Source organism: Onychostruthus taczanowskii, unplaced genomic scaffold, assembly GCF_017590055.1.
Source record: "Onychostruthus taczanowskii isolate IOZ18803 unplaced genomic scaffold, ASM1759005v1 scaffold80, whole genome shotgun sequence".
Taxonomy (NCBI): Eukaryota; Metazoa; Chordata; class Aves; order Passeriformes; family Passeridae; genus Onychostruthus; species Onychostruthus taczanowskii.
In genome coordinates, this window is record NW_024505893.1 from 2,895,735 (window position 1) to 2,921,346 (window position 25,612).

At 43.5% G+C, this 25,612-nt stretch overlaps 1 protein-coding gene across 1 annotated transcript; it reads left to right on the plus strand.

Moving 5' to 3' along the window:
- The first annotated feature begins 227 nt into the window (after window positions 1-227).
- LOC121346358 (lutropin-choriogonadotropic hormone receptor) lies at window positions 228-24,315 on the plus strand. The gene is made up of 11 exons (XM_041424113.1): window positions 228-592; window positions 8,360-8,431; window positions 10,926-11,000; window positions 12,693-12,767; window positions 13,305-13,379; window positions 13,468-13,545; window positions 16,108-16,176; window positions 16,821-16,895; window positions 18,069-18,254; window positions 20,703-20,783; window positions 23,016-24,315. The coding sequence occupies exons 1-11, from the start codon at window positions 228-230 to the stop codon at window positions 24,313-24,315; spliced, it is 2,451 nt and encodes an 816-aa protein (XP_041280047.1).
- The last annotated feature ends 1,297 nt before the right edge of the window (window positions 24,316-25,612 follow it).

The window sequence follows — 25,612 nt, forward strand, 5'->3', positions numbered from 1 at the left end:
ATACAATGCACTAATTTACCCCGTTAAGGGAAATGCGGCACATTTTCCCCAGGCACGAACTCTCAAAGACCTTCACAGCCGGATAAATGGGTGCTTGCAGGGCCCACACCTTCTCACAGCTTTCCCTCTAGGAAGAGGGGCACTGGGGACCTTTCCGCTAGGAGCGGGCAGCATCGCTTGTAGTCCCGCCTAGGCAGGACCGCGGGGACCAGAACTTCTGACAGTCCATGGAAACCTTCTGCCAGCCACCTGTAGCCTGTGCAGCCAACTTTCTCAGTCAGAGCAGCCGTGGAGGGACGTTTCCCGGGAAGCCGCGGGGGCCGGAGCGCGGCATCCCCGCGGCGGCGGGCGGCACTCCCGCCCCGGGGCGGGGGAGGCGGGCGGAGGAGGCGGGGGCGCGGGGCCGCGTCCCGCGGGCTGCGGGCGGGCAGAGGCGAGCGAGAGGGGGCGGGGGGGGGGGGGGGGGGCTGCTGCTGCTGCTGCCGGGCTCTGCGGGCGCGGGCGGGCGCTGCCCGCTGCGCTGCGCCTGCACGCACGGAGCGCTGCGCTGCCCGCCGCCAGCGCACGGCGCGCTGCCCGCGCCCGCCCGCGCGTAAGTACCGCGGGCTGCTCGCACACGGACCGGGACGGGGTTTGGGGGGCACGGGACGGGGGCACTGCCGTGCCTTTGCACCCGCCGCCGTGCGGGATTGGAGCATCCCTGGCCTCGCGGAGGTGCGGGACGTGAGGCTGGAGTTTTCGAACTTTCAAAGTTCAAACAAACGCGGACGTAGAGTTTTCCCCTTGGGGAGAAGACGCGCGTCCTTTCGGGACTTTTTCTTGTCCACTTTTTCTCAGTGACAGAGCAACGGGGTGCAGGTGTCAGGGCTTTCTGTGCTGTCTCGCTGTGGCAGGAGGCATAAACTGCCTTTCCTGTTCCAGAACCATCGCCTTGTAGTGGCATGGTTAGATTTAAAGAGACCTGATAAAGTCTTGAGAAGTCACCTTAAGCGTTCTGTCAGTTCTAAGGTTTGTTTTTTTCTTTCACAACTCTGTTGGACTTCTTTAACCTCCTCTCCCAAAGTTTGTGTGATTCATTTTCCCTCTATCCTGAAGCATCAAAATCCTCTTCACTGGCCTCATTGCATCTTCTTGAGGTTCAGCTCATTGACAAGTTAATGACTATTTTCTTTTCCCCCTCTCTTAGTAAAAAAGCTGCCGTGAGTTTTGACAGCTGTTGAGATCTTTGCAGGGTGGTCCATCATAGCTTTCTGCTTAATGCTTTGCTGGGAATTAGGATTAAATTAAAATAACAAGGCATCGTGGGCATTCCCTTTCCCCACTCACACACCATAGTCAAAGCTCATGGTCTAGGACACCAGACCAAATAATTGATATACATAGTTATTCAAGTGTTGTGTTGTTTATGGGCTCTGTTGTTTTGTTTATGGGCTCTCTCTCAGTTACAGCCCTGATCTAAACAGTCATGGCATCAAAATATGGGATTAGAGGAGCAGCCCATAGGATGGTTGCCATTTCCAGGATCACTTTGTTATCTCTGCATGAATTGAGCTGGGGTTTTCATATTATGACCCTTTTGGTAACAAAGTCTGTGTTTTCCATTTTCATCTGACTTGTTTGTAAATTTAACTCACTCTTGAAATTCTCTAGGGATGATATTAACCCTGATCTCCTCTTCCCTTACTCCCTAGCTCAAGAATGGAGAGGAGCAAGAAAACCTAATTTGTACTAATCTAGAGCCATGTGAACCATTCCTCCAAAGGCAGAGATTCTAGAAAAATCTGTGCCCTGGATTTGTTCTCTCCCTATTTCCCTGTGTTACCTTAGTGTCTGAGAAGGCAGAGCCCATGGGAGCAGGATACTCTCCCATCACGTTTCTTCCCCAGTATTCACAGCACATGCAGAGCAGGCAGTGGATTAAGCATGTCTATTAGGATGATGCACATCACAGCCCAGAGAGGTTATCAAGAGCCCTAAATGTACCTGATTTTATTTCTCTGGTTTGGGTTCATCTTTTATTTCTCCTTGGTCCATCTGTCACCCCAAAAAGAAACCACATCTCAACCTCAGTGAGCACGTTAGGAGGGATAATGGGTTTATGGCTGCTGCCATTTCTGCCTCACTGAGAGCAACAGGGCTAGGTAATGGACAAAAAGAAGAAAATAAAATTTCCTTTCTACCTTCAATATAACATTTAATCCTGATGATTGTACACAAAGTCTCACTATTAGGCTGGCTGTAGAAACCAGCTTTGCAGTCAGAAAAGAGTTCAACCAAGATTTAGCTCGATACTCCTACAGAGGAAATATTTACACTTAGAAGTTAAAAAAAATCCCTGTCTTTCACAGACATATCCAGCTCCTTCTGCTTCCAACCTGATTTATATTGAACCTGAACCTATACTATTAAAATTTTCCCTCTTTGTATTTTTTAATAGAAAGCTTGCATTCATCATATAATTACAAAGCTGTACAAATTAATGTAGTCGCTAACCCCACAGGTGTACATGCATTCTCACTTTTTTTAGTTGTTATTCAACCTCTTTTACTTTTCTTCCATTTCTTCGTCTGGTTTTCATACCAGTTTATTCTTATCCATTTAGCTGTTGTCTTCCCCTCTCTCTGTCTTACTCTTTCCCCTCTCTCTTATTCATAGAGTTTTTGGAGCTTTGTTAGTACTGACTGCCTCTCTTTCCATACTCTCCCAGTCCTCCTAGCTCTCTTCTTCCCCTGCACAGTTCCCCTCTCTCTGTCTTACTCTTTCCCCTCTCTCTTATTCATACAGTTTTTGGAGTTTTGTTAGTACTGACTGCTTCTCTTTCCATACTCTCCCATTCCTCCTAGCTCTCTTCTTCCCCTGCACAGTTCTGTGCATGAGAGGGAAAGCAAAAGAATGTTAATTTTGTCCCCTCATTGCCACATCTGTACCAGGAAAATCGCAGTGTGGTGCTGCAAGTGCATGAATAATGTGGGGGGGAAATGGTGCTTTAGGTTGTTCCAGCACAGTTCCTGGGGTGCCCACATCCTTCCATCTGTGCTAGACCTCAGAAAAGTCCTTCTTAATTGTATGGTCAGTCAAGAAAATATGCTCCAATATGTAATTCCACCTAGATCTGACTAAAATCTGATGCTGTAATGATCTGTGCTTCCAAATGTATTTTTGATACTTTGCTATATCCGTAGTTTATATCCCATAGGGAAATTTCAGGCATTTTTCTTTACCCAGATTATCCTTGCCATGTGACATTATTGCTAAAAAACTTTTTCAAAATTATTTGGCTTCTGACAGGTTGCAGAATTATGGGGTTTATACTGTCCTGAATTGACCATATTTTTTCTCAAGTTCCTGTTGTTAGTTTGGACATTACACAAACACTATAGAACCTCCATTATTCAGACACCTTTGAATGCCCTTTGGCTACAGCAGCTACACATCCTCTTAGTCTCAGAAGGAAAAATAATCTTTAATACACTATTATATTTTGAAACAAAACATTATTTTTCTTCTTTTGAAATCTCATATGTACTTTTGGTGTTTTAAGCAAAGTCTAGTTGTATAGGCACCCAACTCCAACCATGCAGCAATGGGCATTGGATAACTTAAGATCTTTTTGCCCCTTCAAAACTTTCATTTCATGCTGAGGTTCACTTTGCTGTATCTGAATGTGTGCCCATGTGCAGAGCTTCTGCAGTTGGGTGAGTGACATTTGATCAGGCTCCAAATTACAAAATATCAAATACAAAATTTGTGGCAAAAGCCTGAAATAGATAGTTCTATCATGTCTTCATTGGGGGAATATTTGGCTCTTTGGGATTGTCAAAAGAATTCTGTTTCAGAGACAAAGTGTCTTCCATAGGGGATTATGTGACCCATCATCACCTAGTGAAAAATGCTGTTTGGGTGCTTGTGTGATATGACAGTTCACATTTCAGGTAGGTAATGCCCAATATACAAGGCTTTAAAAATCATTGCCAACCCTTTACGCTGGCCTCCAGAAGCTGATAAAGATCCTAGGAAAATAGTGTTTTTTCAGCCATTGTTTCCATCAATATACTTAATCCTCCCAAGTTTAAGGATGCTACAGATTCAAATGCTTGCCAACAAGAGTCTACCTTATATGTTCACCTTTTGGGCATTAAAAATACAAGTAATCCTATAAAATAGACATATTAAAATATAGCAACCAATCCAGCTACAATAACTCATTCACATCTCTTGCTATTGGGCCTGTGGTTTTTATGTTATTATTATTGTATTATATTTATATATATATATAATTGAAGTCGAAGTATATTATTATACTTCAACTAAACACTTTTTGCAAAAGGTCACTTCTGTAATACAGCAATTTCCTCCAGTGGTGTGAGTGGGCTTGGGCTTTGACTCCTCCTCAGCAGGACTACAAGTGTTTCTGAGCTCTTGGGGCATCCAGAGCTCTCAAAAGCTTTTCTTGGAGCTCCAGTCGATGTGGTGGCAGTTCCTGTCTTTCCAAATGCTCCTGGATAGCCTTAAATGCATTTAGGTTGGCCATTTCAAACCTTATTGCCTAGAATTACACACCTTGAAAATCAATCTTGATAAGATAGAAATGCCAAGGGCTGCTGAATGCCAAGAAGTCTGGCTCCACTTCTTTCTGTCTTTTTCCAAGGATGAGTAGTCCTGCAATTCTGTGGAGCTGCAGCATCGTCAGCACTGAATGACAGCAATGAGTACAAGCATAGAGGTCATGATGCATTAGATATGAAAGAAACTTTACAAGTTTTCTTAAAAGTGCAAATATTTTTCCTTTAACAAAAGTCTTCAAAACAGTGGAGGCAACTTGTGTTAAAGATGGGTGCCTCCCTCCTTTCATGAGCTACAGAAGTCAGGCCAGCAGTGTGGGCAAGTTAGATGTATAGAAGCTTTGTAGCTTTGTAAAAACATTTTTTGTCAAAAGCTTCCTCAGCTGAATAGCCATATCTGAGTTTCACAATCTGAGTGCTGTCAGAAAGAAATCTGAACAGGCCACCCCACCAAGAAGACTGAGCAGATGAGACATCTACAGAGAGCAACAGGCTCACATTCACAACTCCTAGTCCTCAGGGGGTTCTTCAACCACAGCAGGACATAAGCAGTCCAAGAGGTTCCTGGAATCCTTTGATGATAACTTCTGTCTCCAAGTGATAGAGAAGCCAAGGAGGAGAGGTGCAGTGTGGGCTTTGTTCTCACCAACAAGGAGAGGCTGGTGGGGAATGTGAAGCCCAAGGGCAACCTTGGCTGCCAAGACCATAAATGAGTTTGAGGACCTCAGGACAGCGAGGAGGGCACACAGCAAGCTCATTACCCCTGACTTCAGCAGCCTTTGGTCTTTTCAGGCACCTGCTTGGCAGAGTCCCAGGGGGAAAAGCCCTGGAGGGAAAAGGGGCCCAAGAAAGCTCCAGATCAGCTCCAAGCTCAGGAGTGATACATCCCAAGAAAGAGGAAGTCAGGCAAATCACCAGGAGGCCTGCATGGATGAACAAGGAACTCCTGGACAAACTCAAACACAAAAGGAAGGGAAGAAGGTGGAAGCAGGTACAGGTAGCCTGGGAGAAACACAGAAAAATTAAGCAGACGGGATCAGGTTAGGAAAGCTGACACCCTGATGGAATTAAGAAAAGGGGAAGCATAACCCCCATTTTTACAGAGGAAAATAAGGAATACCCAAAGAAATACATGCCACTCAGTCTCATCTTCATGCCTGGCAGGATCCTGGAGAAGACCCTCCTGCAAGAAATGCAAAGGCGCATGGAAGCTAAGGAAGTGATTTGTGACAGCCGATGTGGCTTCACTAAGGGCAAATCTTATGCTGACAAATTGGGTGGCCTTCCAGGATGAGGTTACAGCAGAGGTGGATGATAATAAGCCACTGATATCATCTATCTGGACTGTGCAGAGCACTTGACACTGGCCTGCATGACATCCTTTTGTTAAAATTGGAGAGAGATGGGTTTGATGTGTGGGCCACTTGCTGGATAAGGAGTTGGCTGGGTGGTTGCACTCATTGCTAGTCAATGGCTCAATGTCTGAGTGGAGAGCAGGACAAGTGACACTCCTCAGGGCTCATACGGGGACCAGCTCTGATTTACATCTTTGTTGGCAACGTGGTTGGTGGGACAGAGCTCATTCTCAGCAGGTTTGGGGATGGCCCTGAGCTGTGTGGTGGGATTGGCACGGTGGAGAGAAGGGACCTTGAGAGGTGGGAGAGGCTCGAGGCCTTGAGACTGTGCAAACCTCATGGAGTTCAGCAAGGCCAAGTGCAAGGTCCTGCATGTGGGCCAGGGCAATCCCAAGCACAAACACAGGCCGGGCAGGGAATGGATCTAGAGCAGCCCTGGCAGGGACTTGGGTGCTGGTGGAGGAGAGGTTGGACATGAGCCAGCAATGTGTGCTGGCAGCCCAGAAAGCCAGTGGTATTCTGGGCTGCATCCAAAGCAGCACGGCCAGCAGGGCGAGGGAGGGGATTCTCCCCTTCACTATGCTCTTGTGAGAACCCTCCTGGAAAGCTGCACCCAGCTCGAGGGCTTCCAGCACAGGAAGGATGTGGACCCACTGGAACGAGCCCAGAGGAGGCCACGAAAATGCTCAGTGGGCTGGAGCACCTCTCCTAAAGAGACAAGGCTGAGACAGCTGGGGTCGTTCAGTAAATATTCGTAGAATCATAGAATGGTTTGTGTTGGAAAGGACCTTGAAGATGATCACCTGTCACTCCAAGCCATCACCATTACAACCAGCACGCTGCTCACGCACCAGCATGTCACAGGGAGGTAGTAGGCTCATGGCCTGATGTAACTGAATGCCAAGATTTGAGTTTATTTTTTGCACCTTCAGTCACATTTCCATTTCCTTTGTTCCTGAGCTGATGGTGCAGTTACAGATTTATAGAGCAGGAATTTCTCAGCTTCTACTTTTTGCTTCTTCCTGAAGTTATTTTCCTTTTGGCTCAGAGTGTTAAAACCCACAGCAGATTACTTCTACCTGTCTCTACCCTTCAGGGAAAAATACATTCTTCAAGCTGCATGACTTAGTTTCATTCCTGATTTAGCCAAACCTCACGCACAGCAAAACATGCCAGCATCAATCTAGAGACAGGTATGACCCAATCACAATGGAATGACAAACATATATATCCTTGTTAGGTAGGGAAGCATTGTTATTCCCAGTCTACTGAAGGGAGACAAGGTCCAAGGGAACTAAATTATTTGCCCCAAATCATACAGACTTTTTGGAACATAGCTAGGAAGTGACTTCCAGGCTCCTTGCTACATCCAGATTTTTGTAACCCCCAGACACAGTATGCTAGACAGCCTGCCTTTCTAATGTGTAGGAATGCCATGTGTTTAAATATATTAAAAATATCTAAATATTTACATAAAATGCTTGATGAACATTTAACATAAATATTGATAATAATAAACATATTTCTTCATATAAAGGACTATGATAACAATGAAAAAAAGCAGGTTATATGAATAGCACAAAAACATTTCAGTCAAAAAGCCTTGAGGGGGTGAGTTTAAGGATGGGAAACAAATGTCTCTGACTAGATATTTGTGATTCTGAAGCAAAACAGAGCAATTATCTCTTTTCACAGAGATAACATTTTGAAATATGTTAAATATTTTCCTATGGCTGTTATCAGAGAGAGTGTGGTCATGGATAGATAAATTGGCTGGTAAAAGTACTGTGGCTCAGATGTGGAGAATGGTAAAATGTGGCTCTCTCTCCCACATCATTGTTAATTTCTCAATTAGAGAAACTAAAAAATTAAAATCCACACTTGCTTTAAATCACCTGACCACACTGATGCATTTTATTTAGGAAAAAGAATTCCATTATACCAGCCTGATTTGAAGTTCTTCTACACTTTGTGCACAGCCGCATTCATGACGCCACACTGCAACATTACAGAGGTATTGCTGGGAGGAGGACATGGTGCAGCCAACACAAAGATACTGTTTGAATAGAGAAAGCTTTATGTGAAAGCCACTTCTGAGTGGCTTCTTCACTTCTTTAAATAGTTTTAAAGAGTAATAGCTTCCTTTAACTGTGAAAGAAGCAGCCTACTTTCATCAGGCTATAAATTTACTTAATAGGTTATGATTATTATTGATTTGATGGTCTCAGATTTATGCTGTTGAGGAACTGACCCAATATCTGTTGAATTCCATTTAACTGAGATCAATGCCAAATGGATCAGGCGCCAGAGGTACAGAGAACTGTGGGAAAATAAGGTGGTATTATGATTTACTGGTTTTCTCCCCAACATAATGGTACAATTATAAACAAGGAAACCCCATGCCTTACAACCCTTTCCTCCCTCTCTTCTTTTTTTTTTCAGATCATTTACTCATCTCCCTGTAAAAGTAATCCCATCACATGCATTTGAAGGACTTCAAGATGCCTTCATCATGTAAGTTGTCAATATTTTCCATAGGCTTTTCCTTAATTTCTTTTAAAAATCATCCTTTTATAATAATGGAAAAACGCTAATACACTCTATTGATGAAATAAAACCACAGGGGAAGGATAAACATAGCATTCCTTTTCATGTAAACAGTATACAAAATTCCTTTGAAAATGTGTGATTTTTAACAGCTGTTTAGAGATCAAATAATGAAATATTAATCATGTCAGAGAGAACTGGATACAGCTTAGTAACTGATGAGAGGAGCATTTGATTAGCAGAGGAGATAGATTTCTGTCATCAAACATTACCTCTGCAATGACAGCCATGGCACATTATGCATTTATAGAAGACCCAAATAAGGCATTTTTTCAGCATTTTGCAGTGAGAGATAAGCTCGGCAGGGCATCAGTAGGATTGAGCCCTTTCTTTGATCTTTCAGTTTGCAAGTGCTGTAATTTTGCTCACCGGGTCTGCACTGCTTCTTGACCCTCAGCATTGTATCTATTTTCCATCAAGGATTCAGACCATAAGGCTCTTCTCACCCCTCTTGCCCTCATTTCTGCTGTTATTCCAGCTGAAATGGCATGCTTGAGTCTCCTTTTATTTTTTATTTTTTATTTTGTCTGCATTGAGTGGCCTTTAAAGGACAAAGTTGATGACACAGCAATGCAGTGAAGAGCAGGGGAATGACCTCCCCCAGAACTTAAGCAGCAGCACAGAAGATGCTGTTTTTTCAAGGTGCTCTATTTGTCCTTCTCTGCTGCACATATCCAACAGCAATACAGTATTAAAGCAGAATCCAGTGGTGCTGTTTTCTTGCATCCACTTGCATCTGAATGTTTAATGAGAACTTAAATCATTTTCACACTGGAGACCAACTTAAATCTACAAAATTCCTCCTACCTGTATGACTTGAGACTACACTTTCTCAAACTGTACACATGTCACATTCTTCATAAAGAATGCTTTGTTCTTGGACATCATCCCTTCCATAACAGGAATTTAATTGATCTTTTTGTGTGCTTTTAATGAATCTCTCCAAATTTACTGTGTGGGAATCAATGTATTTTTCTGAAGTTAGTTTGTAAAACACTCCATCATTTTATTGCTATTTAGTGCAGCTTAAAAATGCATATTTTTTAATTATAAATCTCTGAATAAGCTATTTGGCAACACATCACTCTCTGGATAAATTACTCTCGTGCCATAAGTCATTGCAACACATGTAAATAGAAAAACTGTGGCTGACAGGGAGGATCCCATAGAAGAACCATGTTTCAGATCCCAAAAAAGTTCTGTGAGTGGGCACTGATCCCTCCCAGCCTGTGAATCTCTGAGGATTAGGTGCCCAGCAGGCCACTTATTCTACATCCATCTTTCATTTATAAGTAACCAATGCAATACCAAAAATAACATTCTCACTGAATTATGATGATGAAAAGAATCCTTGGTAATTTTTTAACACACACACAAAACTAGTGTGATTTCTAGTGTGCATCCCCCTTTGCCACTACAAATGAAATACAGAATTTATTCTGGTCTAAGGGATTTTGTATCACAAATAGAGTTGTCTTCTCATAATTGCAATTGAATTAAGCTAACACTCAGGATGTGACAATAGTGACTCTGATGGTGTAAATACATTCCAGTTGTTTGGAAAATATTTTTTCTTGAGAGTGTATAATCTTAGGTTTGCTTTGCGTGCCCTTCTAGCCAATTCTGTTGAGAAATTTTGAAGATCTTTCCCTTATATATGCATCAGTGTATACTAATTACTTTCAGGACTCAGTTTTGCATAGCCTCTTAGATCTTACTAGCATTTAACAAGCATCTAATAAATTGGTTTTGTTTTTCTATGTCAGTATTGATTAATCTTGAGTACACATGTGGAATAGGAGCATCTGTACATCACAATCCAAGAGTGCCACCAAATACAGGATGAAAAGAGACACTGCCTTTCAGTTTTCATACATGTAATCAAAATGGCATTTAAATCCAAACATTGCTCATGAAGTGTGCTGAATCCATATCTGTATATTTCTACATCTGTGAATGAGAGGACCATAGTTCTGGCTTGATAATAACATATGAAGCACCATGAACATTATCCACATCCTCACCCCACAAATAAATTCACTAAACGAGAACCAACGATGGGAGGGAGGAAAAAGCTCATGAGGCTTGGGCTCACTCTGCTTACATTAGTTCTGGCCCTCAGTCTCTAGCTTACCTGCAATTTACTGAGGAAATGGAAATTGGCTCTTACAGTGGCATTTATTCCTAAGGGTTGGCTTTTCCTTTTGCCAAGACAGAAAAAGGCTGGTCCTCTCTCAAGCCCCTCTGGGACCACCTGCCAGGATGTCTGAGGCGAGACATGGACAAGACTGATAGGAGGGGTTGAACAAGTGTGCATAAAGAAGGAAATACAAAGTGGAAAGCCAATTTCTGGGGTCTTTTCTGGTAATGTGTTGCTTTGTGTCTGCTGTTTTCATTGTAGTGAAATCTCTCAGAGTGACTCCCTGGAGAGAATAGAAGCGAGTGCCTTTGACAGCCTTCCCTCCTTGTCTGAAATGTGAGCACCAGTTAAAAAAAGGCATCCATGCTGTGGTTTCGGATCACCGAGGGGTAAACAGGCTGCAGAGAAGTATTCCTGGACCAAATCTGTCTCTGTTACTTTGATTGGCTTTGACTGAGATCTGTGATGAGAAACATTTCTCTCCAGAGTACTGTATAAAACAGTGAGCAGCACTCTGTAAGGCCTGGCCGTGGAGATCTAGCTCATGCAGAGACATCCCTGCACGGAGTCCCACTGCTTTCAGTGAGCTCAGTGGCAGGAAGGGAGCTCTGGCACTGTCAGGTTTTCTAAGTGGGGAAATAATTTGAGACGACAACAGATGAGAAAAATCTTTCTTTTTGAAGATGCCGCTTTCAAAGCCCTACATCATTTAAATACAGCTGCTTAGTATGCATAGCTCTTCTGTGGAGCACTAAAATATTACTCAAACAGAACATGCACTGATTTTAAACTTGACCTCCATAGCACAGGCATCTGAGAGAGAGAGTTAAAAGCAACGACTGGGAGAATGCTCCGAAATATTTAGTGAAATTGGAAACTCTAAATCTGATTCAATATCTCATTACTGCGTTTTTCGCACAGCATGACCAGTGAGTGGCTGAAAATTGTGCAACTGAGGACAAATTTAGCTCTTTTTTCTTTCACATGTGAACATTACTGAAGCCAGTCACTCACATAAGCAAAGGATACAGATTAGTCAACCTCTGACTGAGTCCAGCTTCCACTAGAATCAGTGGTGTGCTTAGGAAGGAATGAAAGATTTAACCCCATGCATTCACCTATAGTTTATCGATACCTTGTCTTAGGCCTGTCTTCCAAATCCCAAAAACTTCCCTTCCCAAAAGCTAAGCAAGGCCATTAAAGAGCTATAGGAAGCTGGCAAAAAGACCTCCTTGAATCTTGAGAGCTGTGCAGGACTCACACTGCGTGTTTGATGTCCTAAGCTGCACTCAAGTCCACGTTCAATGGATGATCAAGGTAGTGAGTATCCTTGAATTTCAAGGTAGTGGCATCCTTGAATTTCAACTTCTTACCATTTCACATGCTAAAACCTTTCTATTTTGTAAGTCATGGGCTGGAAGGGAGCTGGGCTTCAGTTATTGAGCTTTAGGACAAGCAGAGCTGTTCCAGATAGTTCAGCTGCAGGAAGTGCTCCTTGGTTAAGAGATCTGCCTGGTTTTTGACTGACCACTAGCAAAGAGAACTTCTCACATATTCCTCTCCCAGTTTCTGCTGATCTGCTTCTACCAACCACTGCTCCAAGGAAGTCCATGGAGCTCCTAAGAGGTTAAACTATCTGAGGAACTGCCTTTCCTGGCTAGCAAGAGCATCAGTAATGTAATGGAAACGAGGGATGATTGAAGGGATCCAATGGTGGAGCAAGGACCAGGCACACACGCAGCCTCAGGTCCAGGCTTGGCCCCATGTCCAAGCCCAAAATGCTAACTCCCACAGTGACCAGGACATCCAACCCAGACCAGCTCAGAGAACCATGAGAATTCAGGCAGTGATATCTTTTGTTGGCTGCCTAAAAAAATTGCAGGCTATTTTTATTACCAACAGCACCGCAAAATGCACCCAGCAGCACATTTGCAGGCTGTTTTCTGAGAATGTAAATTGCAGGCAAAACTCAGGGCCCTCCCAAATCTATACTGATTGTAATACTGAAATATTTTTCCCTCGCTGCAGATTAATCCTGAACACGAAAAATCTGTTGCATATTGAGGACGGAGCGTTCAGAAATCTTCCAAGGCTAAAATACTTGTAAGAAAGAGCTCTATTCCTTTTCTGTTTGCTCTATTTATTCTTTTCTACAAAGGAGTAGACAAATCAAATTAAGGAGTGTAAGGAAAAAAGGTTTTTCATGCATTAGAGTATCCTAGAAGTACGTACATTGTTTACAACAGCTTTAACTTGGAGTTAGCCAATAGTGAGGTCTTTCAGTGTACAAGGGCAGGGCAGTGATGGACAAAACAGAAGTCTGCAAAGTACTTCTGATAAGTGCTTATTTCTAGAATAAAGCTTGCAGACTAACAGAGTACTAAACAAAAGATGTAACTAAAATCTCTCCCTCATGTTTAATGTAGTGAGAACATATGCTGCTCCTCTAGGACACTGCTTGAGAATTCCGAAAACTTGATTTTTACAGGCCTTACAAATACCTTTGGAGCCTACTTTAAAAATCAGATTTGTCAGTCCCTTTTTAATGCACTGTTAAGCTTACACCTACCAAGTTGGCTTCTCATTGCATCCACTCTGGTAATATTTTCTTCTATAAAAAGGAATTATGCTTTTCTCTAGGAGCATTTGTAACACTGGAATAAGACAATTTCCAGACCTGACACAGATCTTCTCAATGGAAGCTCATTTTATTTTGTAAGTAGAGACCCATGCTAACCCAGCTGTGTTTTCCATCTCGTTCCTGAGACACTGACAAAAACACCTTTTTTCTTTCCTTCCAAAGGGAGCTCTGTGATAACTTGCGTATGACAATTATACCACAAAATGCTTTCCAAGGGATGAACAATGAATCACTGACACTGTGAGTAAAATAATCCTAGCTCCAGTTCCTTCTGTGAGGATAACACTTCTGCTTGAGGAAAGTGGGCTGACTTCATGAAAATCTTGACATTAAGCCCTATAAAAAATAAATATGTATTGTGTGTTGAATTTTAAATGCCTAAGAAACTCAGGGATGTTCTTCAAGATGAAGAGCAGAGTTTCATTTAGGAAAGAAAATAGGACCAGGGATCTAAATCTTCATCTTCCATGCGATGTTGTTTTTAAAAATACCATCAGCAGGATATAAACTACAAAAACTGCACTGGAAGCCAAGTCTCTGTTCTTACCTCAAGGATGTGGTTTCTTGAAACTGTGCTTTCAGGGACCAAGCAGTCTGAGGGAGCTGAGCTTCAGCTGCACAGGGTCCCTCTGAAGAGGAGGGATGGAGACAGAATAAATTGGTACAAACTACAGATGTTGCTTCTCACCCTGATTTCTTTTGCCTCAGCTTGCTTTCCTATAAGATCCCCGTAAGTCTCCACACACAAGACTTCCCTTTTAGCCAGCAGTGGGTTCATTGCTTCAGCCCCCTGTGAGATGGGTGGGTTTGATGCTATGAGATGCCCCACCTGAGGAATGCAGAAAGCAGCAGAAAGCCAAGGTGTAATGTCCTCTGCCAGCACAGCAAGAACTCAGTATGAATTTCACAGCTCACTTAGCTTCAGGAAAACTTCCACAAAGTAGTGCTGGAAGAGGAGAAATCACAAGCTGAGCCTCTTAGCCGAAATTTGGGTTTTCCCAAGGAAGGACCCTCTGAGCCACAGAGAGCAGCAGCAGCAGACACCCACTTGGCATGGTAGCCACAAGCCTAGCCCTTGGGGGCCAGCTCCAGTTCACATCCAATGGGAACCCTGCCCAAAACTCCATGGGTATTTGTACCTGCAAACGAGCTGTGCACATGAGCGAGAACTGCAGCTGATCGGCTCTTCATCAGGCTGATGTGCCAGCATGACAGTAATTTTAACCCAGATTTTATATATTGACCAATACCTTCTGGAAATGAGAGAGGAACTGGGCATAAATGTGACTGAATGCTACTCCTACACGATGCTAAAGAGGAGCAATTGCTTGGATTAGTGCATCATTTCATCTTATGAGCCTCTTTCCTCCCAGCAAGTTCTCAAAATAACTTCAGAAAAATTATTATTCTGCTAACGGTGCAAGAAAATGAACATAAAAGAGATGCAGAAAGGTGCTTAAAGTCTTTACTGTAACCCTAAAATGTATTAAATGGTAGGGAGTCTAAGTCAGGAAACAGCCAACAGTCATTTTTCTCCCATCCTTTTGTGATTGGAAGCTCACCACAAGAAGAAAAGAACTATCTTATCAGCAGCTTCCTAATTGTAGAGCTACATGTTAACCCCACCCCATGTTGTTAGCTGTAATTAGGTGGAGTAATTCCTCCTGCTTACAGCATGGTCTGGTGAAATACAAGTAATCTGTGGAGGTGTAAAGTCACCCTGCAGTCACACTTTGCACTGCAAATAGCTAATTTAGCCTTTCCAGCAGTTAATGTTTCTTGTGGATTGGGAAATGGATCCTACACATTGTCATGGTATTTAAGGCTATCACTTAATTTCAGCGTTGTGCTGAGGTAGATATCATCTATCAAGTGGAGTCAGGTGCTCTCCACACTTGAGCACTTGGGAGCAGGTTTCATAGGGCCAGTTTGTGCTATCCCAGAAGCAAGTGAAAAAAGCAACAAAAATGTTGTTTAATTCATAAACAGTTCCACGTTTTCTAATAGGGCTTAATATTAAAGAAAAAGTAATAAATACAAGTGACTATATTGAATTTCTATTGAATACATGAACTTAATATCCCAAATAGATATTAATAGACCCATAGGTTACATTTCCTACTGAAGGAAAAGAGCTGGGCCTGAGGTGTGGCAGAACTCTGGCCCCAGTGTGGGGAATCAAGCAGGGTGGCATCCAGTGTCCCTTTGCAGTGAAAGGAACAGCAAGGCTCCCACAGCACAAATCAAGCCTGGCAGCAGCACCTTGGAGAAGCTGGTAACTCACTGCCTGCTGGGTGATACACAACTCACCTCTGCCTCTCTGCAAAGCTGTCCCTTGGAAGATTTGTCCATCCATAGAGGATGTGCAATCCAGCAGCTCCCTCCAGGCTTTACAGTTGCTTTCCACCTGACACCTCTCTAAGCCGTGCAGTCTTCCATCTGCACCTGCTGACACCACAAAATCCAGGTCTCCTGCCTCCAGGCTGTTGTCTGTGTGCCAGGAGCTTAGCTGGACTAATGTCTTGTTTCTGGATCTCAGCCCCAGGCAGGCAAAGGCGAGCCCCTCAGCAGGGGGAGGATTTGTACCTCAGCAGAATTTCTCTTCAGCAGCTAAACAGGAAGGAGCTTTGAGAACTTAAACTGCACCTTTCTTAATTTAAAAGCTACAGTTACCTTCATTCTTTCTATAAGCAGAGCCTCTAATCATTAAAATGAATGCAGCACCGAGGTTTGAAACTTGTAGTACAAAACACAACCTCACCTTTTCCATATCTTTTTCCCTGATGTTTATTTAATCTCCAGCAAGTTGTATAAAAATGGATTTGAAGATATCCACAGCCATGCCTTCAATGGGACAAAGCTGAATCAATTGTGAGTATGCTATCCCTCCTCAGTAATTTACACAGCAAATAAGAATTTAAATAGTCAGAGGCTCTTCCTTCACTTTAACCGGTTGTGTCCTCTGTTTCCCAATACCCATGAGAAAACTGCAGCTTTCAGTGTCATTGTGACTCAATTGTTAATCCTGCAGCTCTCACTGCTCTTCCTGAAACAGCATCCCTTAAAATAGTACAGCTTTTGTGAAAAAAGCTCATAAATTCTTAAGAAAATTTCATAAATTAGTGTAGAACTTGAAAGAGTAGCCCAGACTAAGGATGGGCTGGAAACATCAATGTCTGGAAATATCAATAGTTTTTAATCCCTCTCCCACCCCGGGGGACTGGTGTGTTGGTTTGGGCAAAATGTATATTTGCTACTGTAGTGAAAGAACCAGACTGGTTGTTCCTGGTTTAAGTCAGAAGAATTTGGAATTTATCACATTTAATTGTAGATGATAATGATCTGATGGCATCAGAGGAAGTAAAGGTCACATGGGAAATACAAGCACTCCCCAGCCAGGCAGTGCAACAATCACTGCTGTGGTGGGAGAAAGAATTTAAACAGATGTGAAGAAGAAACCAAAAAAATTATTTTTAAAACACAGATGTAAAGAGAGTTCATTTTTGGTTCCACAGAATCCTGAAGGACAACAAGAACCTCAGGCGGATACACAATGATGCCCTGAGAGGGGCCACAGGGCCAGATGTCCTGTAAGTAGCCACAGCTCCATGACCTGAGTGTCCTGTGGGAACTGCACTGTGCCACCAGGGCTGTGTCACCACAGCAAACACAGGCTTCGAGTCTGGAAGGAGATTTGAGCTCTTACCCTCTGTATACAAAGTGGAAACATGTCAAGGAGATGCCATGAAATTAGAGAGTGAAAGGAGTTTGCACAGCACATATCAGTTCTAATGTTGGCATTGATCTCCACCTCTTAGACATTTTGGTTTTTGCTTTATTTGTGTCAGATCCTCCTGATCCTGTGTCTTATATTCTGACATTGTAAACTAACTTGTCCTTTGGTAGGATGGACATGTTTTGGCAATATATAGGTTTAGAACTTCTTTATAAAAGTGAACCAGTTGATTGCACGCTGTAAGCTCATGCTGAATAAAACTCATTATTATCATCCTCATGATTTATTAATCAAGGACTGACTGGAGGGCTGCCCTGGCAATAAAACACAGTGTGCTTCTGTAAATAGCACTTTGTGCTGCACGTGCCTTTTTTGTGCCTTTTATTGGTGCTTTATGGAACATGGCATTACTGACATCATTTTCAGAATTGTGGGCCTGTTTTTTCCTTTGTTTAGTGTCCTGACTCTGAAAATCCTTAGTCACTGATGGACTTTCTTCACACAAACAGCCCCTCAGAAGTTACTGTAAGCCAAACTGCTTAAGTTTGTCTTGGCAAGAATGACAGATTCTTTTGGGGTTTTAATTAACAGCCATTTAATTAAAGCACCTAGAACAGCCCTTCAGAGCCAAGCAGAGAGCGAGGAGGGTGTCCTACCTGTTAACTCGCTGGAGAGTCACTATTGCCCACCTTCTTCTCTCGCTGTCTCTGGCTTAAGGAGGCTTCCCTCACTCCATGCATGAATTTCAAATGGAAAGGTCAGGACACAGCCCCTGGAGTGGTGGGTTTCAGTTTCCCCAGGACCAAGGGAGCTCCTTGCCTGGCTGGAGCTGCTGAGCCATAGGGACAATCTTACCCTGCTGCTCTGTAGTTTCACAGACCATGTCTCTGAGCTGGCCATCAGGTGCAGAATCGGCTTTGTAGATCTGGATCTTTATGAAAAAAACAGTTGCTGTTACCTACTGTCATGCTTTGGTGGTATTTTTATAGGGATGAAAAGAAAAGTGAATGCTCTCTTTATTTCGCAGGGATATTTCTTCAACAGCGCTGGAGTCCCTGCCTAGTTACGGGCTTGAGGCCATTCAGGTCTTAAATGCAACCTCATCTTACTCATTAAAGAGGCTGCCACCACTGGATAAATTCAGCAGTCTTCTGGAAGCTGTCCTAACATATCCCAGCCACTGCTGTGCTTTTCGGAATCTAAGGACAGAAAGGTAAGTCCAAATAGCACATTACGGTACTGCAGTGCTTCAGAAGTTCCAAAATGGCAATTCTGCTTTATTCAGCTCACATGGTTTAATTATCTTCATTCCAGTTACAGGGAAGCTGTGGTGCATTGCAAGGCCTTGCAGGAAACAGCAAATCTCTGCTAAGACCAGGAAAATTATGTCCATTTATTTTAGAGAAGAAATGGATCCCATACTGTGCCCCGGATCTGCTAGCAGAAACATTATTCTAATTTTGTTTGAAGCTTACATTTTTCTTGGGATCTCAATTAAAAACCTACTGGCATACAGAAAACAAACCATTATCAATAGCACATTGCCCTAATTAAAAATAAAATGAAACCCCTGTAGCCTTTAGCTTACTTAATACAGGTGATATGATGACACAGTAGAAAGGGCAAGCTTTCAGTTGCCCACCAAAATTTAATGCCTGCCACAAGCCTACAGAGAGAGGTTACATGATTTAGTTCCAACCATTTCAAGTAATCGACAGTATTGTTCTCCCCACAACTGGAAACCGTGGCACAGGGAGAGCTTTGCATCCACAAACTTGGGCCAGTTAAGCAAAGACAAGTGGAGCTCATTTTTCAGCATTTATGTTTCAAAGAAACCAACCCCCAGTTGGCTTCAGGCAGCCAAAGCAACCCGAAATGGGTTTGGTTTGAGCCATGGAGGTGCCTCGTTTCTCACCCATCTCAAACGAAGGCCACAGAAATGACATACTGAGCAGGCAGTTGTGGGAGGCCTGATCATTGTCACCCCCAGGCCTTCACTTCAAGGCAGGAGTACATTCCAATTCTTTAGGGTAAAATTAGGAGTTAATCTGTGCTTTCTCTGCCTGCCTCATTTTACTAAGTTCTTGATTCTGCAAGAACTGAACAAAGATTCTACTGTTAAGCATTTCCATTGCTAATGAACTGATTCTGTCACAGATCACATCTCTGAGTGTATTAAATGCAGGAGCAACTCTGGCAGATAAAAAAAGGTATATATTCTGATAAAGATAACTACATTTCTGATACTCCATTGTTTTGTGGTGCTTGACTTTGAAGCATGGGCATGGTCTATGAAAACAGACATGCCTTAGTAAGTCATTTTCTTATATTAAGTGACTGTTTTCTTAATAAATTGCTGTGGAGGAAATCCCATGCAAATCAGGAAATGACTGCTCTCCTATCAAGAGCATCAGCAATGAGGTGAGACAAAGCCATTTCCATTCATACTGGTAGAGTACCAGGCTGCTACTTTCAAAAGTTCAAAACCAGAGATTTTGCCAAATGTATCATCTTTCAACTTGTACTATTCAAACTGCTTTACTTCAAGCTTGCAAAGTCTGCCTCTGGATCCCATACAGCTTTTAAAATAGGGTCACCTGGGGAAGATTCACCCCATGCAGCAGCATGGGCTTGGGGCTGAGCTGCTGGAAAACAGCTCTGCGGAGGACCCGGGGACCTGTCCCCGAGCCAGCAGTGTGTCCTTATGGCCGAGAAGGCCAATGGTGTCCTGGGCTGCATTAGGAACTGCACTGCCAGCAGGTCAGGGAGGTGATCCTGCCCCTCTGCTCAGCCCTGGGGAGGCCAGTCTGGAGTGCTGTGCCCAGTTCTGGGATCCTCAGGATGAGAGAGACATGGGGCTCCTAGAGCAACAAAGATGATCAAGGGTCTGGAGAATCTCTTTTGTGAAGAAAGGCTGAGGGAGCCGGGGCTGTTCAGCCCCGAGAAGAGAGAAAGAGAGGGAACTTTATCAATGTCTGTCAGTGTCTAAAGGGAGGGTGTCAAGGGGATGGACCAGGCTCTGCTCGGTGGTGCTGGGCAGTAGGACAAGAGGCAACTGGCAGGAACTGATGCACAGGAAGTTCCATCTGAATATGAGGAAGAACTTCCTTCTGTGCAGATAACCAAGCACTGGAACAGGTTGTATGGAGAGGGTGTGGAGACTCGCTCACTGGGGATATTCCAGAACTGTCTGGAATGTGCTCTAGGATGACAAAGGAAGGTTGGACCAGATGGACCATGGTCCCTTCCAACCTGACTCATTCTGGGGTTCTGTATCAGGCCAGTTTCCCAGCAGCTGTTAACAGGCACTTCTCCAACTGCTTCCATTCATCCTGGTGGAGAATCTGGCCCACTTCAATACCATATTTCAAAATACACCATTTAATTCAAGTTTAAGTTATTTCACTATGAAAAAAAAAAATCTTGCACAATAACCAAGCTGAAAGATCATCCTTACACACTTTACATCTCCTGACACTGCCTATTTTCACAGCATTTGAAGTCTTCTCCTTCCCACTTCCAGATGTCTGCAGGAACATTTGTGCTGCCTTGAGGCCAGCGCTTGCTTACCTTACGTGTCTCTGAAGATCACTTGCAGAGAAGACAAGGCTTTGGCCAAAATCCAGCCTGCAAATTAACTTTCTTCTCATCCTTCTTGCAGACAGAATTTGTTGTTTTCCATTTTTGACAACTTCTCCAAGGAGTGTGAAAGCACCATGAGGAAACCGACTAACGAAATGCTGTAAGTACCTCTCTGCATAGAGATGATGGAAGTAGCAAATACAGACCTCCTCCCCTTTCTCCTGTTCACATGTTTTTTCACTAAGCAGGTCTTTGCCTGCCAATTCAGTCACCCCTACAAGTTGCACAGTTTTACTATCATTAAACCAAGATTTGGATTTTCAAAAGGGGAATAAAAAACCCTCATGATTTCACACACTTTCTCATTCCAGTTTGCCTTCTGAATTCTGAAAGGATTTCAAAATTGTGATTAAATATTTACAGAAGTTAGTGGCCTACATGGAGACTTCCCATTCCCTGAAATACATGCTGTTACTGGTGTGATTCAAAGAAGAGCTGTTATTGTTAACCTTCTCTTTTTTTTTTGCCTATAGAAAGGATAATTCAAACTGTGTATATCAATAGTTTTCCATGGTAGAATGGAGTCCCTGAGCTAGAAGTGTGATGACCCCGTGCCAGTGGTTTACTCCGTCTAAACATGTCTTTTCATATCATCACAGTTTTGCTTGACAGTGTTCAGTGTGACAATGAGAAAGGCTAATATCAGAACTGTTGTGTTGGCTGCGCTGGATGACACAGGTTCTAACCCAGCTTTTAAGGGAGAAGTTTAAAGATTTGCTATTCTTCATCCCTCTGCAGCTACATGGGAGACCTTGGGACTTCTTAGCAGCCCTGATGTGGCGTCAAAGCATTCTAAAGTCTAGAAGAAACAAGGTTATGGTCACAAAATTCCAATGGTTAAATACAGCTGAAATGTGATTGATTCATTGGGATAATTACTTCCTTGGACATTATCTTGTTTGCTGGTTGGTGAGGCCTCCTGCACTTGCCATTTGGTTTTATCTGTCTGCTTGTTTTGGATTAGCATCTTTGTGCTCCTGCTGTGCATTAAATAGTCTGCCCAGCCTATTGGCCCCTGAAGCTTTTTGCTTTGGCAAATCCCAATCCCAGCAATTCTCTGAGCAGGCATTATAATAACCAAGTGAAAGTAAGGTTATGGTTAATGGGCTTAATGGCTGCAGACCTACAGCAGAAACCATATGAAAGTCCTGAATTCTTATTAGTAAAGAAAAAAAAATCCACAAAAATCCAGCTTGCATATAGCAGCACATTGAGACAGCCTCTCAGAAAATCACAATCATTTTTGTAAGTAAATAGAATCAAATGTATTCCCTGCTCTTCCAGTTTGAGCCAGGCAAGTAAATGCAAGACATTGGGCAATTTTCCATGTACAGAGAGAAGTAAGGATAATAAGTCTGGGACATTATTTGCCCCACAGGAATGGCTGAAAAGCAGCTCAGTTTCATTTGCCAGTTAAGACCCTGCTCCAGAAATATCATTAAATGGACGTGCTTCAGTAGATGTGGAAGCTTAAGCGTGTATTTAAATTTAAAAGCTACCAGTTTTTTCAAGAGTTGTCCTCAATAGAGATATTTTCCAGGTCTCACACTGCAGACTGAGCGTTTTCCCACCAAACACTCACAGTCAGGATGATTGGGCAGTTGGGAAATGGGCACCTGTTATGGCAGGGAAGTGCCAGAAAAGACAGTGTTTGCTTTTAACACATTTCTTCTTTGGCAGGCTTATCACCACACTCTTAATGACCTAGAGGTTTTAGAAATCCATCTTAAAAACCTACAACATTTTTAATTAGGCAGTGGATGCAGCCTAAAATTAATAAACTCCTAGCTATCAGTATGATTTACTACTCCTTGCCCTATAATACTGCGAACAGCAAATTCCCCAGCCCCTCCCAAGCCATACACAGTCTCAGGAATTTGTTTGCTAAGTGCCTTTCCTAAGGGGACCAAAGGTGCACAGTTAAAATCCATAGGTTACTTTAGTATGGCTTCTACAACTACCTGCAAAACCTCTGTGCATCAAACCTGTAATCTATCAGCCCAAGTGTTACTGTAGCTTGGACTGCAGCCAACCAGCAGCATGAGAACCATGGCTCCTTCACAAAGCAGTAAAAGTGAAGTACTTACAAATAAGCAAGTTGTGTAAGAGAGCATTTCTGTGGATGGGACTGTGACCCCTGCTGCTCTCCAAGGCTGCTTTCCAAACACAAAGCATCCTTACAAGGCTTCATTATCTGTAAACACCCTGTAGAAACACATGGAGGAAGTCACTGTTTAACAACTGTTATCTGATGTCTTTAGAAAAAGAATGCGAGTGGCATGTAACAAATAATTCACTTCTGTTTGGGGGGGTGGTTTTTTCATGGTTACAGCGACGACTCCAACAACACGTTGCTGTGGTCAGCGGAGAGGAAGACGCACCCCTTTGCAACAGATTATGAAAGTTCTCCCTACAGCTACTCAACCATTTTTGATGACAGCGAAATGGCTGGCTTTGACTTTGAGTATGACTTCTGCCAGCCAAAAGTCCTCACGTGCACTCCGGAACCAGATGCCTTTAATCCCTGCGAAGACATCCTGGGATACAGCTTCCTCAGAGTGCTGATCTGGTTCATAAACATCCTCGCCATCGCCGGCAATTTCACCGTGCTCCTCGTTCTCCTGACCAGCCACTACAAGCTCACCGTCCCTCGCTTCCTCATGTGCAACCTCTCCTTCGCCGACTTCTGCATGGGGCTGTACCTGCTGCTCATCGCCTCCGTGGACGCCCAGACCAGCGGGCAGTACTACAACCACGCCATCGACTGGCAGACGGGCAGCGGCTGCAGCACGGCCGGCTTCTTCACGGTGTTTGCCAGCGAGCTGTCGGTGTACACGCTGACGGTGATCACCCTGGAGCGCTGGCACACCATCACCTACGCCATGCAGCTGGACCGCAAGCTGCGGCTGCGGCACGCCGTGCCCATCATGCTCGGGGGCTGGCTCTTCTCCATCGGGATAGCCGTGCTGCCTCTCTTCGGGGTCAGCAGCTACATGAAGGTCAGCATCTGTTTGCCCATGGATATCGAAACGGGCCTGTCCCAAGCATACATCCTGCTGATCTTGGTGCTGAATGTTGTCGCCTTCGTTGTCATTTGTGCTTGCTACATCAAGATTTACATCGCTGTGCAGAACCCGGAGCTGGTAGCTGCCAATAAAGACACCAAGATTGCCAAGAGAATGGCAATACTGATCTTCACGGATTTCACCTGCATGGCCCCCATCTCCTTTTTTGCCATATCCGCTGCCTTCAAAGTTCCTCTCATCACAGTGACCAACTCCAAGATCCTGCTGGTTTTATTTTACCCCGTCAACTCCTGTGCAAACCCCTTTCTCTATGCGATTTTCACCAAAGCATTTCGGAGGGATTTCTTCCTGCTGATGAGCAAGCTTGGTTGCTGCAAGAGCCGAGCAGAGCTCTACAGGAGGAACTATTTCTCTGCTTATAACTCCAACTGCAAGAATGGTGGCGCAGCCACAGCCCCCACCAAAGCCTCCCAAGCATTCCTGCTCTTGTCAGCCTTAGAGAAGCCCCATCCTGCACCACGGGACAAGACATCTCACAAGGAAAATTTACCCAGAGAGTGCCAAGTTACCCTTTGCAAGGCCAGTTGTGATTATCTTAGTGACTAGAGATTCTTTTACAGTGTCTTGAACATTTCATAATAAATAAAAATGCCAGTCAATAATTCTTATGCAACATAACTGTTCTGACATTCAAAGTGGTGTTTTCCCTTCTCTTCCTTTGATGATAGGTGTGGAAGGTGGCTATAAGGCAAAACTTTTCTGTATGGGGAACTGGAAGAGTCCATGAGCAGTCAAGTTGCTCTTGAAGCTAACAGTTACTGCAGTGATTGCAGCCTGCCTTTTTTTTCTTCCAGATCTGCTTCCCGTATTTAAAGCCTGTTTGCTACCTTTCATGGCTTCTTTTTTCATTCTTATCAGCTGTGCTGGCATTGTTGGTTTAAAGAAAGAGACACTAAACTAGATTCCTCCATTTCATCAACAGAAACTTCCAATTACACAGCCACCTACACACAGTTAAAGAAGAGCATTCAAGCTATAGGCTGTAAAGATGTCACCAAGGAGGAAAGTTTGTCTCTTGAACCTTTCTCACTGGCAATTTTTGCAGTTTACATTAGATATCAGTCTGAGCTGGTGGGTAGTTTACTTAAATTATTAACCCATGCACAGCCATGTGTGATTTGGAAATCATAAGAGATGCAAAACCCCCTCTGCTGCACACAGGACTCAATTTAGGCTATCACAGGTGTACACACACAAATCAGGTAAAGGCTCCCTCTCGGCAGCAGGAGAGCTGCTTCCTGCACAGGCAAGGAAGTGCTGCCTTCTTTTCCCTCCTTTTGGGAATGATTTCCACCTGTCCACTCTCTGACATCACCAGTGCCAGTGGCATTCAGGTATGCACCAGGGCCTCTTGAGCACACACAATCCAACTCTATTCCCAGGTGATGAAGCAGAGTAGCGGAGTAGTTACCTTTTTGTGACAATGTTTTCCTATTAAAATCTCTCTTTTCTTTCACTATGCACTGCCTGATGCTAAGTGATCATGTTAAATGCCTGGTCCAGATTTGTGACTGCACTGCTAATTTAAGTAATTGCAGAGTCTGATACATAAGAGAACAGTACTATTACAATCACTTTAAACCTTTTACATTCTCCTTTTCAGCTAAGTCCTTTGCTTTCAAGTCTGTGACAGCAACTGAGTTTCAAAGCACTCCTCTTGTTGTCAAAACACTGCACCACCAGCTAAATTTGCTTCACATTAATGAAAGCAATTCTTTGTACCAGTGACTGGTCTATCATTAGGTCGTAATTGTGGTAATTAGAAATAACATCTCTGACCCACTCTTACCTTCAGCATAATGCCATGATTTCAATCAGTGTAAAAGCTCCTGATGTAAGCACA